Source organism: Poecilia formosa, unplaced genomic scaffold (assembly GCF_000485575.1).
Source record: "Poecilia formosa unplaced genomic scaffold, Poecilia_formosa-5.1.2 Scaffold6, whole genome shotgun sequence".
NCBI classification, from domain to species: domain Eukaryota; kingdom Metazoa; phylum Chordata; class Actinopteri; order Cyprinodontiformes; family Poeciliidae; genus Poecilia; species Poecilia formosa.
Genome location: NW_006799945.1, coordinates 5,273,343 through 5,290,511, shown reverse-complemented (window position 1 = coordinate 5,290,511; position 17,169 = coordinate 5,273,343). Strand labels below are relative to the sequence as shown.

The 17,169-nt window shown below is 39.4% G+C and overlaps 1 protein-coding gene across 13 annotated transcripts in view; it reads right to left on the bottom strand.

Moving 5' to 3' along the window:
* Positions 1-17,169, bottom strand: part of dnm1a (dynamin 1a) — a 49,031-nt gene that overhangs the window by 13,229 nt on the left and 18,633 nt on the right. For 7 of the 13 annotated variants that reach the window (XM_007569306.2, XM_007569392.2, XM_007569337.2 and 4 more), the window contains exons 11-16: positions 15,282-15,368; positions 13,373-13,443; positions 13,223-13,274; positions 11,158-11,169; positions 8,461-8,490; positions 8,070-8,183 (exon numbers count right to left, since the gene is read on the bottom strand). In XM_007569306.2, coding sequence (XP_007569368.1) covers positions 8,070-8,183; positions 8,461-8,490; positions 11,158-11,169; positions 13,223-13,274; positions 13,373-13,443; positions 15,282-15,368 — 366 coding nt within the window. The remainder of the gene's footprint in view (positions 1-8,069; positions 8,184-8,460; positions 8,491-11,157; positions 11,170-13,222; positions 13,275-13,372; positions 13,444-15,281; positions 15,369-17,169) is intronic. The other 6 variants (XM_007569385.2, XM_016680403.1, XM_007569370.2 and 3 more) reach the window with 1 other exon arrangement.

Sequence of the window (17,169 nt, the reverse complement as noted above, 5' to 3'; positions counted from 1 at the left end):
GAATAGAGGTTAAAGTATAAAACAAAAGAAGTTAAAAAAAAGCACTGTCAGATAGTTTAGCTTGAAGGGTTTTTTTGTTTGTTTGTTTTTTAATTAAACAACAGTGGGAATATAGATTTGGCTTATTTCATTTGGAGTTTAGCTAACGACAGACAGTTTCAAACGAGGATTGGGAATTTTTCTTCTTCTTGACCTTGTGCATTTACAGCAAATCCGGGGTTGTAAAACTTCGTTTATGAGCAGAAAAATGTCTCACTTATGTCAAACTGTTGGGATCCAACAGTACGTCATTCTCCAAATCATGGAAAAGTCGGTAACTAAAACGAGGTGTAAAATTTTGTTTACTATGTAAGCTTGAAATTAATAAATGGAATAAAGAAAATAGCAAATGAAAGAAAAGTAGCATGTCGAAGCTTCACACCAACAGAAATCAAGTTTCTCTAACCTCCAACTTCAGATTTATTTGATTCAAAAATATTTTTTGTGAGATCTCATTCAGCAGCAGAATAATCGAGTTACTGGAGTTTTTTTTCACTCCCAAGAAGCTTTTTATTTAACTATTCCGCGCTCTTGCTTTTCTTTCCTTCATCTAACACAAAATTCTTCCTAAATCAGCTCCTTTCCTCAGTTCCTGCTGGACTCATCACTTATTTGCCTCTTTTGTTTAATCTTTAAACACTTCAACAATTCATTCTGTATAGAAATAGCACTACTATTCCATCAAATTGCTTCAATTTCTTATCATCTATCAAAGTATGTTAAACTTTTTTTCCATATCTACTTCATCCCCTTAGGTAGTAGAATGACTTCACACCTATAAAAATGTGGAAAAACTCATGGCTTATTTCCTGTAAAACGTGTCTGTCGATTTTTCCAAATGTTTTAGACTGTCGTCCTGCTGAAAAAAAACGAACAAAACATTTATGATTTCTCAGTTGTCAATAAACGACCAGATTTTCAAATTAAATATTTTTTGTACTTAGAAGAACTCATGATGCTACTGTACAGCAAGTGTCCCTGTGCCTTTTTGTCCATACTGTATTTTTTTGTGCCAGGTCCTCTTAAAGTCCTAATGCTATTTAGTAAACTCCACACATTTGAATTTGGAAAGATGCCTCCCAAAGTCTGTAAGTAAATTACAGTTTGTGAACCAACAAGCCACTCTCTTTTTTTGTTGTAGTTTTCTATAATGTATTGTCCTTCACCATCTTTTCTTTTACTTTGCATATCGGCTAAGACAAATATGAGTTCTCATCCAGCGTAGAGAAATTGACTTATGCCCTGTATTTAGCTCCATCTATCCTTCCATCAACTCTGACCATCTTCTCTGTCCCTTCTGAAGAAAACCATACCTATAGCATGATGTGGCCACCACTATGTCTCACCATACAGATGCTGATTTCACCATCTTATATGCCTTACATGGCTTGTAGGAAATCAAAACGGGGACCTTCTTGAGACTCTTTGTTATTTCTGTCCTATTAGGGCCAGATATGTTGAAGGCGAGTTACCCCGGACCTCATGGCTGCCACTCAGTTTGGGCTTGTAGACATGTCTTGGTACTTCCATTTTTCTGATGATGGCTCAAAGCTTGAGAGGTTTTCACAGAACCCAACGATTAATTTTTAAAACTTCTTCTTCTTCTTGCTGATGTTGACGAAGACTTTGAGAAGGAATCTGCTTTGCCTGGTCATCCAAACAGTGGAAACAATGCCGCTGCGACCACAGAACTCCTCCCTTCTTCCCAATAAATTCACTCTTTCCAGTCCCCAAACCCTGAACTCGGCGAGGCCTGATTTCTGTCATTCACACCCACTCTATTGCTACCAGTGCTCGCTGGGAATCGTTTTGTCTGCATTCCTCTTTTATTCCCTCTTGTCCTTCTGAAAAGTTCAGAAAGTCCACGGTTGGACGTAAGGCTGCAGAACAAGGTGTGTGAAACAAAGAAGGTGAAGGAGGCAAACTCTTGGTGCTCTCTTCCTCAGCATCTCTTCCTCTGGTTCTGATTTACTAGTAGGACGTCAACCCCTGAAACCAGTACCCCTCTCACCCCACCTTCCCGCCGCCACCAGTCCGGCTGGAGAGCCGCATAAAGGGCTCTTTATTCCAGTCGGACAGGGAGAGGAAATCAGCTTTAGAAGTAAAAACAGAGGGAGCAAGAGTGAGATGGAGACCACAGGGCTGCACATCTGGAGTTATTACAAGGCTCCCTCCCGCTTGCCAAGAAAACGCCGACATTCCTGCCCTCACTACAAAGACGGCGGAGCCTCCGCTCTCATTCAGCCCCACGACTCTACACACATCCATCAATCAAACGTCAAAAATAAAACCAAACACGTATATGCTCAAATGTACAATAAGCACGGGACTAAAAAGAAACACATATGTAGGTCTCAGAGAGGAGTCATCCTGCCCACTCTATAAAGTTCCCTCCCTTCTGCCGCAAGTCCTGCACTCCCTTCCCAAACTTTACAACGCGCACGCCAAAAGAAAGCATCTCACTTCCTGTTCACCTTTGACCCGCCACTTTCTCCCCATAAACCAGCGGAGAAAGAAAAAAAAAAAATAAAAAAAAAAAAAATAGAAAGAAAGAGAGAGGTGAGGAGGTGGTGAGGGGGTTACAGACGGGAGGGGAGACAGAAAGAACAGAGGAGGAAAAGGGAAAAATGGGGGGCCGGGAAGCTCCACCTCTTTTCTCCTTCATATCTCCTCTCTCCCTCACTCCTTTTCTCCTTCTGCCTCTGGAAGCAGGAACTCGGCGGCCAGTCCCTCTGCCACGTCGAACCTCCAGCCGGTCCACCTTCCCCGCCAAAGGAGAAGAAACCTTCGCTTTTCCTTTTTCCTCCCCTTTTCTCCTGTTGGACAGACGTGTTTTAGGCAGCACTCTGGCGTTGACCGTGAGCACAGGGGAAGCTGACTGACAAAGGGTGGCTCAGCCGGAGGAGATGGGAAAACAAACAAGATGAAGACCCAAAGAAGAGGAAGAAGATCAAGACGTTGCAGGTATTGCATCTTCAAGAGACTTTTTTTCTTTTTTCCCCCACCAGTTTCGGCATGCTAGGAGACAAGAGTGTAGTTATTCCAGTGTTTCAGTGGGATCTGCAGGAGGAAGCTGAGCGGGATCTCGGCTGACCACAAAAATTCTTATCCAGGCGATAGTGAGAGTCTGAAAAAGTTTAAGTGTGTTTTTTTTTAATCACGTTTTGTGTTTTTTGTTGTTGTTGTTTTTTTTTTTATCCTGGCCTGGATCTGAATGGATAAGGGCTCACAAATTTGGGCCTACAGTGAATTATTCACCAACCAGGAGATATAAGAAAAATACTTATTTTTCCAAATGTCTCCAAAGAAAAAACTTTGTTTTTGGTTTAAAAACACTAATTTTGAGCAATTATATCCAAATATAATCAATATTTTCTTTTTCTTTTTTTTTTCGCTATATGTACATCGGCTGTATTGATTCTGCTTTGTTACGGACAACTGATACGTTCATACGGTCTCTCTGCAGCTTGTCTTTCCTCCTGAGAGCTCGACGTGGAATGCTTCTCCTCTCCAGCGGGAGACGGGAGAGAATGTCACTAAATTTGCCCGTCAGTGGCCATCACCTCTATTTAACCCCTTCTTCCTCCTCTTTCTCTTGCCTCCCTATGAGTCCCGCTCATTCACCCCTTTGCAGGCGGAGAAATGGGGACAAGAGTCCATCTGGATTTGCAGTAAGTATCCGTCTGACGCTTCTCCAGAGCATCGCCGAGCTGCCTAGCCCGCCTGCCCAGTGTTCAGACTACCTGTTCAGGAAGTAGTGGTTGTACAGTAGTCTGCACATTGGTTAGGCTGGCCTGGGAAACGCACACGGATAACCCCAGTGTTGGAAAAGGGAGCAATTGGCTTTGAGGAGGATCCAAGTTACAGAACCACGGAGCACCCAATTTAATTCATCTGACCAAGCCTTGGCGCCATCAGAAAGGCCTAAAGCTCACCAAGGATTAATTAATAAGTAGAAAAATGTCATGAACGCTCCTTCTATGGACTGGTTTTAGTTAAAATAGTTACAATAAAGATTCTTCTCAATGATATTGTCTCTGTTTTGTTTTGTTTTTTTTCTCCTCAAATACTTTCCCCAGATTTGATAGAAATGCCCCCCTCTCGCAGATCTAAGTAAGGGTTGCCTGACGATGTCACCATATTGTTTATTTTTCTACAACCCCAAAGAAAAAAAAAAGAAAAAAAAATGCTAACCCGAAACGATAACTAAAGCACAGAGTAAAACCCCCAACGTTAAGCTGCGCCCATAATGGAAATGTGCAATTATGCGTCTGTTTTCCCCTGTGTCAGTTTGTGGCTCCTTTACCTCAAATTACCATGTGAGGAGAAGCAACACGGTAAGCCACCCGGGAGAAACAGCGGGAAAAAAAAAAAAAAGCTCCACTCTGTTATTCTCTAGTCAACGTTTTTACAAGTCTTTCTAAAGTTCAGTCTAAAAAAAGTAATAAAAAATACAAAAAATTAGAGTTTACGACTTTAATGCCTGCAAATAACGTCATAAGGGAAATAAAAAGCTTAGCCCCGGCTTTTTATCCCAGTGGGGTTTTTTTTTTCCGCCTCCTTTCTGGGATCCCCCCCGCCTTTCTTCTCTCACCCCCCAAAAAATTTTGCCTTCCAGCCTCGCCTGTGTTTGATAAAGCAAACCCACACGGTATGATCTTCAAAAGCACAAAAGCAAAAGAGGGCAGAAACATTCACACGGTGTCCCATCACAGTGCATCATGTGCAAGAATGCAAACCACAAACCAACCTGTTTCCATTTAGAGCCCCGCCACCGTGAGCCCAAGTTTTTTTTTTTAATAGCATGCATGAGTTGCAGCACAAAGAGAGTGCATGCAAACACACATAAAAGAACAATCCCCCACCCCCAAGGATATTTACAGCTGGGATCCACCAGTCCGAGTTTTGGCTTTCTGGCAGCTTTACGGCAGGAGAAGGGAAGCCCAGGCTAGTCCAAAGAAAATATACCCTACAGCCACAAATCGTGTGAACCATCTCATAGGAAAATGCTTTTAAGCACTTATTGTTTCCTCATTAACCAGTTTTATTTTTTCTTTTTATCGGCCTCAGTTCACTCCGTCTCTGCTTTGGAAAACTTTTCAGCCAAAGAGGTCGTCATGATTCGAGGAACTGGCACTCGCTGCGGTAATACAGACCAGAAGGTTCCTAAAAGCGCACACACACACATGCGTGTACGAGCACTAACCAAAACATCCTGGCATCAGTGAGTTTGGGTTCAAAGTTATTATTAGTGTCAAAGAGTGATGTGTGTGTCGGCATGTGTGTGTATGTGTGTGCATATGGTTTTCTTTCTCCCTTAGCGAGGGTTTTCCCCAAGTCGAGATGCAGCCAATGAAACGGCGGCGAACAACATATGTTCCTGCTAAAAACCTGCTTTCAGTGATACATTTTTTTTTTTCGTGAAACAAACAAGCAAAAAAATAAAAATAAAAAATTCATCGGCTGTGTTTATTTTGGCAATGTCTCCGCCCAGGTTTGGACTATGAGCCCTCAGGACAAGTCCAGCCTTTAGTGTAAGTGTGACCGAGAGGCCAGCATGTAAAATGTTAAGCTTGGATTGAAAACATGCGCATGCTTTGCAGTGCCCTCCAGGTTCACCGCTGAGCTGCAACACCAAATGCTGAGTGTTGGTCTTTAGTCTCCCTGCACCCTCGGAGGCCATGTTTGAATACATATACAGTAAAAAGAAGAAGTGAGGAAAGGACGGAGAAGGTAGACGAAACAAAGAGGTAATGAAAAAAGCATTCACACCCAAGCATTTTTTTTTCAATTTTTCCACATTACAAAACACACTTAAATGTACTTTTATTTTTACAAATAAATATCTGCAAAGTGTGGCATGCATTTGTGCTCAGTTTAGCCTCTCCTCTCTTGCCTCAGTGGAAGAGTGGGAAGAGGAAAACTGTTGTTGAAGTCAGATGAAAGCTGATATATGTGTTAGAATGGTCCAGTCAAAGTATAGATCTAAATCTGGTTGAGAATCTGTAGCAAGACTTTAAAATTGATATTCAGAGATCGTCTTGATCTAATCTTACTGAGGTTGAGCTATAATCCAAAGATGAATGAGCAAAAATGTTCTCTGGTTGTGCAATTCTTGTACAGACAATCCCTAAAAGACACGCAGCTGTCACTGCAATAAAATATGATTCTGTGCAAAGCTGCGTAGTATTGGCTCAGGGAGGCTGAATACAAATTGATGTCACATCAATTTATTTTTTTCCTACCATCTTGTAACTGCTGTGTTTCTGTCACTAAAATAAAGTCAATATCGAACACACGAAAGTTTCTGGTTGTAAAACGAAATCAGGAAACGTCGAGTACAAAACCAAAGGTTTTAAACCACCGGCTCTTTTCCTCCACTACAGTTGGCGCTGACTCCTTTTCAGAAACACTTTCCCTCCTTCCATGCAGTCCTTGTTTCTCCTGCAGCTCATCCAGCTAACAAGAGCCACTCCTGGCTGCAGCCCTCTCCTCTGCTGCAGTCCAGTGCCCCCTCTTTGAAATGTTTATTAGAACCAGCTTGAGAGTGACTGCGTGTGTGTGCGAGTGTGTGTGTGTGTGTGTGTGTGTGTGTGTGTGTGTGTGTGTGTGTGTAGGTGTGTGTGCGTGTGTGTTTAAAAGGTACAGGGGGCTCTGGTATGCACATGTGTGTGCCAGCTTCAGTGTCTGACATGTTGGGGGGTCTGCACTCTAAAAACAGAGGTCTTCACATACACTCATACCCACCCACACACACACACACACACACACACACACACACACCTCGGATATCAGTGAGTGGAGTGGCTGTGGCTAAGGCCTGGAGAAGGCGAGGCTGTGGTGAGAGTAATGAACTTCTGCAGAGCATCACTGGACGCCCCTATCATCAGCTGGCAAAGCAGATAAAATCTTTTTTTAAAGACAATCATCAAACCTGATGGATGGTTACAAGGGGAAAGAGATGAAATGCATTTTTCATTGGAAAGTTGAAAAGGTTGGCATTGTGCATTTGCCAATTTGCATCAGTTTAAGTTAAGACTTAAACTGATTCTAGACTATTTTCTATACAGTAGATTGGCTGATTTTTTTTTCAAGACTTCATTACATTTTTGGTTATTTTATGAGGGAATAACTGTGAGATGTTTCATTAATTCCTCATGGAAAACCGCATTTTTAATTAAGTTTTATGGAAATGATTTTTTCCAGCTCTATTGTCTAACATTAAATGGATTTTTTAACGTTGCTCAAAGTGATATTGAATTTCTAAATGGCCAAATATTTTACACATAAGCTGTCATATGGTATCCTAATTTTTTACCCTCAGTGTGTTAAACAGGAATAAAGGACTTTAGTTTTTAATAATAATTATACAGCATAAAGATAAATCTGGCCCTGTATCCGATTTTCCCAGTATAATAATAACAATCTAAAAATGAGAGAGCAAAATTTTATCTTACTACTAAAAGTGGAAAAACCCCCATCTAATATTGAAAAAAAAGATCACTAATATTTGTAATGTTATCCAACTAACTTATATAGGGTAATTTAAAAGTTTATATAAATACTAAAGCAAACACACTAAATAAATACCAGCTACATTGAACAGTAAGTTTCAAAGAAACGTGCTTACTGAGCTTTTTGCTCCTCTGAAAACTGTGACAAAGGGAATCTATTGAGAGCGATTAGCTAGGCATGCTGCGGGCCGCTTTACATGCCCCTTCCAGCTTTCAAACTGTGATTTTATTTATTTTTTATTTTTTTGCAAGATTAATAAGTAAAATGTGGTTCTTCTTTAGTTTTAAACATCTTGGCTGTTTGTGTTTTTCACAACCTAAAATATGCCCAAAGAGCTACCTTTGTTTGTAGCTGACGGAACAGTGTGCAGCAATAGGTGAGGGAGGGGCACTGTGCCTTATGTACCAACATATATTTTTCTCTGGCATCTCAAGTGTACAAGCCCAGAGCCTTAGTAGCAGCGAGATCCTCACTGTGTTTGTGTGTTTTTGTAGGGATTGTTTGAAAGAACTCGCCTCATCATCTTTGTACCAGGACAGAGACTCCGCGGTCAGGACGAACCAGTACTCTTTGGCTCCTCCCTTCATGATGCCGATGTTGTTGATGGTCAGCCAGCCCTTCCTGATCACCTACAAAAATAACCAAATTCACACAGGAACACAGAAATGATTAGAAATTCAGAAGAGCGGATTTAAAATCATAGACATATCCACTGACAAATAAATTCAGAAATGTAATTTCTGAAAGTGCTTCTATGGGAGATAGAAAACATCTTTCACACAAACTTTCACCTACATTGTTTTTTTTTTCTTTTTTTTGACACTTCCTTTTCTACCTGACCTCGTTCTCTCCTCATTACAGACAAAATACATGTTTTATTTTTCTTAATTTGCATGAATTATTTACCTTGTACCGATCGTTAACTCCTCTCTCCGGCTGAGTGAGAATGTGGAGAGAATGTTACAAAGCTATTGCCAACATAAGGGAGGGTGGGGGGGGGGGATTTCGAGAAGGCCAAATACACAGAGTGGTTGTAGCTGCCATTACTGCAGCTGGGGGGCAGCAAGCAAGGTGGGGAGGAGGAAGGATGCTAAATGGCTGGAAAATGGTTTTTTCATTGGTCATGTGCTATGGTGCAAAGGCTTCACTGCTGCACAGCATACGGCATTTACCATACAGATTGATATGGTAGCTTTTAAAGCGAGAAGGTTTCAGGCATTAGGTTACGTATTTAAACTCTTTCTAAAGTACTTTATCGCAATGTTACAGTGACCTAGCGCTCTTTGAAATAAAAGAAATCTTAGCATTCTAGGTTTATCTTAAACCTTCTATGAATTTCATGAAAAACATCTGCATACTTGCAATTTCTCCAGTCTGACTTATTTCAAATTAATTACTACAAACTGGAACTTCACTGCAGTAATTAATATATGGTGGTAAATAATACCTAACAGGAATGAAAATGCAGTTTGTTTTATTTTAGGAAAACATTTCAGTTTTTGGAACGTCTTTTCAGTAAGAAAATTAACAAAATTGCTTGCTGCATTAATCAACTACTGCTTCATTACAATCATGTCACTGCCAAAACAAAATATTACCAAGTATTTTTGGCTTAGTTGCTTGTGCAAATGTCTTAATACACTTGAAATACCACAAAACTAACTTACAAGTAACTTTTCCATCAAGAGATTGAGATTATTTTAATAATTCCTTAACATTGACAAAAACGTGGTTGCTTCAAGTGTTTACAGATATTTGGACTAGAAACTAGACAAAAATATACACAAGGACTTTGTGTTTTTTGCAGTGTTTTCTGTTTTATGTTGACCAAGCTTAGACTTGTCTCTGACTAATATAATCAGAAAATCAAAAACAAAGAAACGATTTATTGCCAAATTCTTCCTTGACATTTCTTTTCACTTAAAATAAATAAAGTAAAGATATCACATTAAGAAAAGGAAAAAAGAAAAAAAAAACATCCCGGTCAACTTCTAAGTGTCCTCTATAACTATTCTCCACAACTACAATTAAATGCATTACAGTGGGGTGGTTTAATTTAATCCTCCAACATACCATATGTGGCAAGACAAAACCTACACAGTACTCTTTAAGATGTCAATAAAATTTATTTAGCAAAATATCAGCATTTGCATTTCATATTTTCTTTTTGTTAATTTGGTGTTATGGATACTTCTCAGTTTTTATGCTTGTGCAGTGAAAAGTGAGTTGGTTGTGGTTGCGGCTGAAAATGGGTAGAAGACATTCTTACATACTTTATGTGGGATTCCATTGCACTTTGTGCTGCCCAGTAATGTAACTGATTTCCAGCATTTTATTAATTAGGGGATGGAAAAAATGTGGTTCCTCCATGCCATTCCTGCCAGAACTGACTCTCTCTCACCACAATGACTAAATGTTTCACATTTTCACCTGCAGAATGTGAATACTCATAAATATGTGGTTCAAGCTACATTCTGAAAAGAATATGCATTATTGTGTTTATTGACACCCTGGACTTCTGCTAAAAATAAATGTAACTGCAGATCAAAAACTGGATAAATGACTTCCAGTTTTCCTGGAGAATAAGGGAGGTTAAAAAAACAAAACAACTAAAACAAAGCTTATTGTTAAAGAACTACAACATTTTATATTTGAAATATTATTCCACTGCACAAAAAGCTACATTTACTTTTTAGACAGTCTTTTCAAGACAGCTGATAATTTTGGAAGTTGCAGTGGGGGATCTCCACTGCAATTAACGTAAAGCTTTAGTGTGCACAACACACACTAATCAAGCTAAAATGAAACTTTTGAGCATTTTACATGCTTACAAACTCACTCCTGAGTTGTGCTTTGCCTTCCGCGGCGTGAAGGTGCAAACGTAGCAGAAGCTGTGGGGTCTTAAACAGCAAAGAACACCCAGCTCTAAACAGGAAGTGAAGTTCACCGCTTTGTTTACAGTGTGCCCCTGACCTCTGACCCCAATCATGGTGCGTGTTATGACAACTGAAAACAACAGGGGCGCCATATGTGTCTCACACTGCAGGCCTTGTAACTTGTCTGTTCTTTTGAAACTTTGTGTGAATGGAAAAAGGATAGAGAAATGCTCTTTCGGGACGTTTACTGTTTTTATTTTCTCTTATTATCCGCTTTTCTTTTTATCCAGTTAAAGCTCCAGCTGGTGAGAATCTGTGGAGAACCCCTCCAAATTGAACTTTTGGGGGTTTTTTTAGATGTAATAGCACATTGATATTAAAGATGCAAAAACAATATTAGTTTTTAGCAAGTAGATTGTTGTAAAATATCATGTTTAGTATCCTAACTGTACTGGTGTTTGACAAAAGACAAAAAAAAGGGGGAGAGGGTGGAGAGGGAAACAGCTAAGCATCTGCCATCTACAAGCACTTAAATTACAAAAAAAAAATAAAATAAAAAAAAACAAAACTAATATAACCCACACAACATCCAGGGTTTGCGGCCATCTGTGCTTTTAAAAAGAAAAAGCTCAGACAAATACAGAAATAATTTACCTCAAGCTCAAACATAATGAAGGCTACTTGCAGACAGACATGCATACTGCAAAAGTGCAAACTCAAAACTCACCATGATTTCATCCTGGAGTAAAACCCCAGAGAGGAAAACAAAGGGGGAAGAGGGGTGAAACAAAGAGCAAAAAGAGAAAGAAAACAATTAGAAGAATCATAAAGCGCTGTGAAAAAAGTATTTTACCCTTTTTCTTTGTTCTTTGTCCAAGTTTTAAGTCAACAAACAATTTTATTATTTGGACAAAGGTGAATGAAATATATTTAGAAAAGGGGATAAACATAAACAAACCAATGTAGTCCAATGTGGAAAAGGTTATTGACCCCAAAAACCTAATAAAACACTGTGGGGGAAAAAATAAATAAAATCCTATCAAGTGTTTTTGATCATGAGAATCGTGTCATTGATATCATTATTGGGAATTTTAATCCACTTTCATTTTCAGAATTGTTGTAATTCATCACTGATTCCTCACGTTTCTGAACATCAAGGGTCTGTTTGATATCATGCCAACGCATCTCAAATGACTTTAAGTTCAGACTTTGACTAGACTACCCCCAAAACACTCATACTGTCCTGGTGTTTGAGCCAGCACTAGCTGTTGGTGTGTTTCAAACACAAACCCAAATGCCTTTGGGCTTCAGATTCATAAACCTCTGGTCGGACATTTTGCTTCAGAGTTTTCACGTAGAGAGCCGAATTAAAGGTTCATGAATAGCACTGCAAGTCGTCCAGGGCAATCAAAATACCACCACCACCACGTTTGACTGTTTTTTGTGAGTTTCTTTTTCTGGAAGGCTGTAAAGAGGCGTTCACCTTTCGAAAACATCCATTTTCTTCTCGCAGACCACAGAATATTTTCACGTAGGTATTTGGGTTCATCAAGATGTTTTTTGGCAAGTGGAGAGGGGCTTGATGTTCTTTTTTGGTTAGTACTAGTTTACGTCATGGAGCTCTCTTTATTGTTGAATCTTAAACAGTGACCTTAATTTAAGTAAGATGTCTGCAGTGTTTCAGATGTTGTTCTTGTTTCTTTTGTGACCTTCTGGATGAATCAGCGATGCAGTCTTGAAGTCATTTCGGTGCCCCACTTCTGGGAAGATTTTCCGCTGTGCCATATTTTATCGTTCTGTTATTGTTATATCTCACTTTGTCTCTCTGGAGCCTTGGGAATTTGTTTTTGAATTACTTTAGCATGCTTTTATTTTTTTTCTTTTTGAGATTTTTATGTGAACTTCATCTGGTCGTGCAGGTTTTGTTTGAACGGCTTCTTGATTGTAAAAGTCTGGCAGTGATCTGGCAGTGTCCTGGGTGTGGTTAGCGTGACTAAACTCGGTTTTCCAACAAAGATTACTCACAGCTACTTCAGGATTTAACTGGGAAGTTGCAACTTTTCGCATTGGGACAGAATATTTTGGGAGAGGTTTTATTCTCCAATAAAAAAAAAAAAAAACAATCACTTGAAAACTACCTTTAGTGTGTACCCAGGTTTAACGGGGTCTGTAAAAACAATTTTATTTGACGATTTAAAACTCTTAAGTGAAACAAAAGTAAAATCCACAAGCAAATTAAATCACTGACGTCAAAGGACAGACATTAAAAAATATTTTTAAGACGCCACTTAAAAATACAAGGTGCCCTGACCGGGGTTTGAACCCGCAACCTTCTTGTTGTGGGGCAACAAAGCTGACAACTGCTCCACCGTTGCAGCCCGAAACAATTATGCGTCTGATATTTCCCATCCAAGGTTCTCGTGTGCTGACAGCTTTGGCTTTCAGCAAAGAGCCAAGAAAGTTTGACGCTCCTACAACTGTTGCCGATTACCATGCAACATGTACTACAGACGACTGCTGCTTTGCGGAGGAATCGGAAAGTTGCCAGTGGTAACAAAATACTGTTTAGCTGTGCAACATTTAACATGAGAGGAGACACTGAGCTGAGTGCCGACAGAAGGAAGCCTGAAGGGAAGCTGCATTTAGTCCTCTGGTTGCCATCCAACAGATCAAACACATTTCATTGAATTCAGTCCTAGGTTACGGTTATCACGAAGCTCAAACGTCTAACTTTTACTTGGAAACCAATGTTGATTTGGGGATGTGAAAGTGGGCATTTCTGATCGTGGCACCTGATTTCCAGCCATCTTCTTCTTGTTCATTTGATTGATCCTCTGCTGAGCGCTGCAAAACAAAAAGAAGCAGGAATCAGCCCAGTGAACAATCCCATGACTTCAGGAAAGACATGTTAGCAAAAAAAAAAAAAACAACAAAAAACTCACTTTGCGAATCCAATGAAGTCTTCATGGTTCGTATTCATGTAGGACAATTCAATATCAATCAGCAACAGAACCTGCATAGAGAGGCGGACAGGAAACTGTCACAAATGATGCTTGCTTTGGTATTTAGTGAAGACATTTTCCAGGTTGAACATGAGAAACATGGATTTGTGATGACATTTTGATGTATTATTTAAAATGCAGTTAGGGTTAAACTAAATAAGTTTCACGTTAACATACAAGCAACAACGAATTACATCTTCGTCACATTTGTGATGAAAACAGAAAGCATTGCTACTACTATCTATCACTGCGCACAGTCAGAGAAGAATAAAGATAGATTTAAGGTCAAATAGGTTACTTCAAGACACCAAGAACATTAAGGAGCTCAGCTCTGTTGCTCGTAACACATTGCATTTGGTAATGTTTAAATTGTAAAAGCAGCAGTTATTGAGAACTGTATGGACCCGCCAGTCGAAAAAAATCTAATAATCAAATCAACATGTTTTTAGTTTCTGTTTGGGTTTGCAAACATATCAATTGTATACCTAATTCTTAAGATAATGATGTTTTCCTTGATAAAAATCTTCATCTTGATGAAGTACATCTCTGCATAAATGTACAGTGATGTCACAGCGATGGAGGTTTTTTCCTGTTAAGAGGAAGTTTCTACTTTCCACTGTTGCTACAAGCTTTCTCAGCTCAAAAGTAAATGACTTTATGTCATTTGCTGATAACATGTTGTGAATTTGTGCTGCATGAAGAAGCTGACTTAAAACTTAATTGCAAACTCACAGCGGACAAAGGCAATTAGCGCAATATTCAAGTGGAAACTAGATATCTTAAGTGAAAAAAAAAATTAAATCACAATTAAATTTCACTGTTAACAAAGGAAATGTTTTAATTAAAACTTTGCATTCTCTGCATTCTTCCCAGTTGCAGCTCTGGAGTATTTCTAGTTGTGAAAACAAAACTCACTTTCTCTTGATTTGCAATCCGTCTGTACAGGCACAATTTAGGTAAAGTCTAATTCAAATTTACTAAGCTATCTCTAACTTTTACAGAAAAATAGGGTGTGATGGCTGCAGTTTCAGCCACACAAAATATAGTAATATTTACCAAACATCTCACTGGTAAAGTACAGGATTATTCACTCTACTGTGGTTACATTTTGCTTTTTCCAAGTGTAGTAATTAATTCACAGAGAAACAACGGATTGGTTTTGGCTTAGAAATTATTTATTTCCATAATCACATAAAGCTTTATTTGAAAATAAGTGGGCAAGTTTTCCTTTACACTGTTATGTGTGTAAGACGTGATTAAACTCTTGTTTTTGCTTTGCGAGTTTCCTTAGTGGCAGCTGATCTGGTCCCTTGGCTGACAAACTAAGAGGCAGAAAAGGGGTGGAGCAAGCCAATATGGAGACCTGCAAATAAACTCTAACAAAAACTCATGGAGGGAAATGAGATTGGCTCACGTTAGTGTCAAGTTGGGTTTTTATGTGTTTACCCCCTTTTGATCAGTCGGCATTTAAGTTTCTCTCTGTCTCGATCTGGAAGGTCAGTTTGTTTGAATTGGTGTCGTTTTGTTGCCAGTTCTTTGAGTAGAGTTTGGTTACCTTGCTTACCTTGCCCTCTTTTATGGGACCATAAACTTGTTGTTTTTAGTAGTCCAGCCAGGTTTGTTTCTAAGTTGAATAACCTCCCCCCCCTTTTCTTTTTTTTCTCTACGTTAACCTCTGCCTGACTGCATCACTGCTTCGCCCCTCGCATACGGGTATACAAGACCATGGTTATCTTTTGTCTCATCAAATATCACATAAAACTTGAGATAAATGAATTGAAAAGGCGACTACATCAGTAATTATTCTCATCAGTAAAGCGTTATGCTTGGTTTGTTTTTTCAGTCTTACCTGACCCTTGGTGCGGTTTTCTCTGTCTCTGATGTGCTGAGTGACGATTCTCTCCATCTCCTCTCTCAACATGGGATACTGGGCCAGCTGTGAGCACAGAAACCAACAGGTAGGCAGCAAATAAACACACACAGTCAGACGTCAAACATACAAGCCCATACTAAGACACATAATCACACATTCAGCGTCGCTGAAACGACACCTTAAAAATCTAGTGTGCTCTGAGGGTTCTGGGGTTTGCCACACACTCTGCTCTTACCCCGACATGCTCTGTGGAAATTTGCTAGATTGGATTTCAACTCCTGAATATGTATTTTGTCGCCAATATGGGGGAAAATGGATAAGAGCAGAATCTGTGATATTACCACACAAAAGACAGAATAAACAATGTTCCTGGCAGAAAAGCTTCCTCTTCCCAGCACACCGCGGGTCTTTTTCCATGAGCTCATTGCAAACCCACAAACACAGACGCTGGTGGGCCTCCAATGTGACACGAACACATTTTGCCGAAGTGTGAGGAAAGAAGAAGAATCAAAACCAAAAGGAATCAAAGCAATCGTGGTGCAAAAGAAAAGAAAAGAAAAGAAAAGAAAAGAAGGATCGCTGTTTCTGTTCAAGTTACAATGCGTCTTTTAATGTCTGTCTGGTGCTTTGATGGACGAAGGGGTGTGTCAGTGGACCGCTCTTTGGTCCACAGGCTGAATTACTGCTTCCTGTGTCCAATTACATCGCGGATGATGGGACCACAAGCTGGGGAAAAACATGGGTCTGAAATTTTCAAAATATGGTGGCACTAAAGGTTGAACTATGACCTTGTACGAGTTTGAAACAGATGATGAGTGAGCATTTCTTTAAGGCCGGTTTGTCACGGATTCCCTGTGTCTACATGTTACAGCTGCCTGTAAGAAGTCAGGGCTGGGCTTGATAAAATTACTCTTCTGTGCAGCACTGAAAGATAACTGGAACTTGCTCTGCGTGAATATTTGAGGTTTTCTGAATTTCTACTCACTCCATTTTTGTTTGAGGGAGATTTCCCTTGTCCAAATTGGAGGCTTAAGGATACGAGATGTAAATTATTCAGAGGGCAGCCGTGAGTTAAAAATGTCCTTATTGTTCCAACATGGATGGAGATGTATCTGACGAGAAGGATGTTATGGTTTTTGAAGCTTTCACAATCACAACATAAGGAGAAAACTTTAAAACCTTTAAAAATGCAAAGCCAGCAGATGAGTCTGACTCTCCCAAATTAAAGGGAAGCATGACGCATTGTAGCTTGAAGTCAGACACAGGATTTTAGAAACCAAATGTGTTTGCTGTCTTAAAAAAAACTGCATCAGAAACACATCACAGACATAAATCGAGCTATTTTATTTTCTGTAAAAATATAGGCATGCAATGCAAGGAGTCCAGGGACAGACGGGACGAGATGGGGAGGAAGATCTTAAACTGGTCCCTTTGCAGATTTCTCTAAGCATAGTGTATTTAAATATAGAATCAATACGTATTCCATGTTTCAGAAAAGAAAATCAAGCTAAACATCTGACAGAGCAGAGAAATCCCAAAGAGGTCACGCTTATAGCAAGCAGCAGGTTTTACAGGTGTGGAGGATAAAGAGGATGAAATGGAGAATAAAGAAAAGACAAATAAAGAGACACTCAGAGCGTGCCAGTTAGTCGGTGAGTGATCCAAAAAAAAATAAAAAATAGTTCAGTGTATTTAACCAAACTTACGAAGACAGAAAAACACAAACCTGTTTCCAAAAAAGTTGTCACGCAAAATATACATATATTATTTACATATATATTTATTCCAAAGCTCTGCCAGGGTAACAAGAAAAAAAAGAAAAGCAAAACTTTGTCATCTCCAAAATACAGGAGATCTGCAAAGC